The following is a 1,710-nucleotide window of genomic DNA, read 5'->3' on the forward strand; positions in this document are numbered from 1 at the left end:
CCTAGCTCTAAATGGGCATGGTCGCTTACTGTTCTAGACGACTCAGTTGTAAATAGCCAGTGATAATCAGGACGAGGTCTATGCCAAGAGGTCACCCCTATTAGTGCATCGGAGATCGCCTTGCAGGATGCCTAGAGTGAATCAGAAAGGTTCGAGGTGACCCAACTGTAAGAACAACAGTTATCAAATATTATAAAATATACTAGGATGAAATTTATTAAAAATAATTACACGACATGTTTTCTATTTCTGCTGTATCGATTTAGTATCTGTATCTATCTCCGTTTCTATATAAACTCACACAATTTTCACTGATCATAAAACTTGATTATCGAATCAATATGATAGTCAATGCTAATTTGATGTTGATGGTGGTCTTGCTAAGGGCCGGAACATTGCCAGTGGTGAGTCCTGAGCGTTACCCCTACATGGCGCAAAAGTTTTGGGGAAAATTAGGTAAGTATAACAGGAACAGCTGAGACTGAAATAAGCTTGGAAGACAAGTTCGTTTGCACTATTTATACTAACTTTCCTCCATAAGAAATCTAAGCTGGATTTCTACCATGGTTTACAATTACAAGTTTGTTCTATCACTATATTTTTAAGATGAAGAATAAATATTAGACTATAATTTTATACATCTGTATTATTTTGTTGTAGATTGTGATAAGTATAATCTACCAATAAATACGATGTGGATTCAAAGAGATAGCTGTGAAGACAATAAACGATTCAAGTGCAAAAGAGGATATGTATCACAAGTTCAAACAACTTGTAAAAACGAAGTCTGGATTTTGGAACCAGCTTGTCAAGGTAAGAATTAGTTTCCACACAAGCTCTATACATTGTAGATTTTGCAGACAGGGTATTTCGTTCGGAAATAAAGTCTACATTGGTATCTAATTTATATATAATATTGAATTGAAGAAGAAAAGTATTTTGTATACGATACGAAATGAAATGAAATAGATATCTAATGATCATTTGTTTCGACTTTCATCAAACTTTCGAGTTATTATTTAATATTTATGTTTTACTGTTAGCTGTTAGCTTAAAATCCTATGTCGTTGTCTCATAAATTTATTTTGGTATTAGCTGTAGAGTGTCCACAAGGTGTGAATATCACTAACTCTGATGATGTAACAGAATCTAGAATATTTGGTGAAGATTTTAGTTTTAACTGTTCAGTTGGCTACACTAAGAATGGTGAGACGGGTACTCTGAGGTGTGGTGAAAATGGTATGTGGCTAGAACAACAAGCTTGTCAAGGTAACAGTTTAAGAATTTATAGTTGTAAGGTGGGTGATGCAATAGATTAAGGATCCTGAAAGGGGTATTGGAAAGAAAAAGAAACACTTGATCTTGTCCGTATAGGAAAAAAAAAGAAAAAAATTGAATCAATGCTACCCCTTTTATAAAAATCTCAAGTATCTAATTTATATATAATATTGAATTGAAGAAGAAAAGTATTTTGTATACGATACGAAATGAAATGAAATAGATATCTAATGATCATTTGGTTCGACTTTCACCAAACTTTCGAGTTATTATTTAATATTTATGTTTTACTGTTAGCTGTTAGCTTAAAATCCTATGTCGTTGTCTCATACATTTATTTTACTATCAGCTGTAGAGTGTCCACAAGGTGTGAATATCACTAACTCTGATGATGTAACAGAACCAAGAATATTTGGTGAAGATTTTAGTTTT

At 32.9% G+C, this 1,710-nt stretch overlaps 1 protein-coding gene across 1 annotated transcript; it reads left to right on the forward strand.

Moving 5' to 3' along the window:
- Positions 1 to 341: 341 nt before the first annotated feature.
- On the forward strand, positions 342 to 1,298 carry LOTGIDRAFT_175535 (hypothetical protein; the record flags this gene model as incomplete). The annotated part of the gene is made up of 3 exons (XM_009057588.1): positions 342 to 456; positions 661 to 813; positions 1,102 to 1,298. Coding segments are annotated over 3 exons (465 nt in total), but the record flags the coding sequence as incomplete, so codon positions are not given.
- Positions 1,299 to 1,710: the final 412 nt, after the last annotated feature.

Source organism: Lottia gigantea (assembly GCF_000327385.1).
Source record: "Lottia gigantea unplaced genomic scaffold LOTGIsca_300, whole genome shotgun sequence".
NCBI classification, from domain to species: domain Eukaryota; kingdom Metazoa; phylum Mollusca; class Gastropoda; family Lottiidae; genus Lottia; species Lottia gigantea.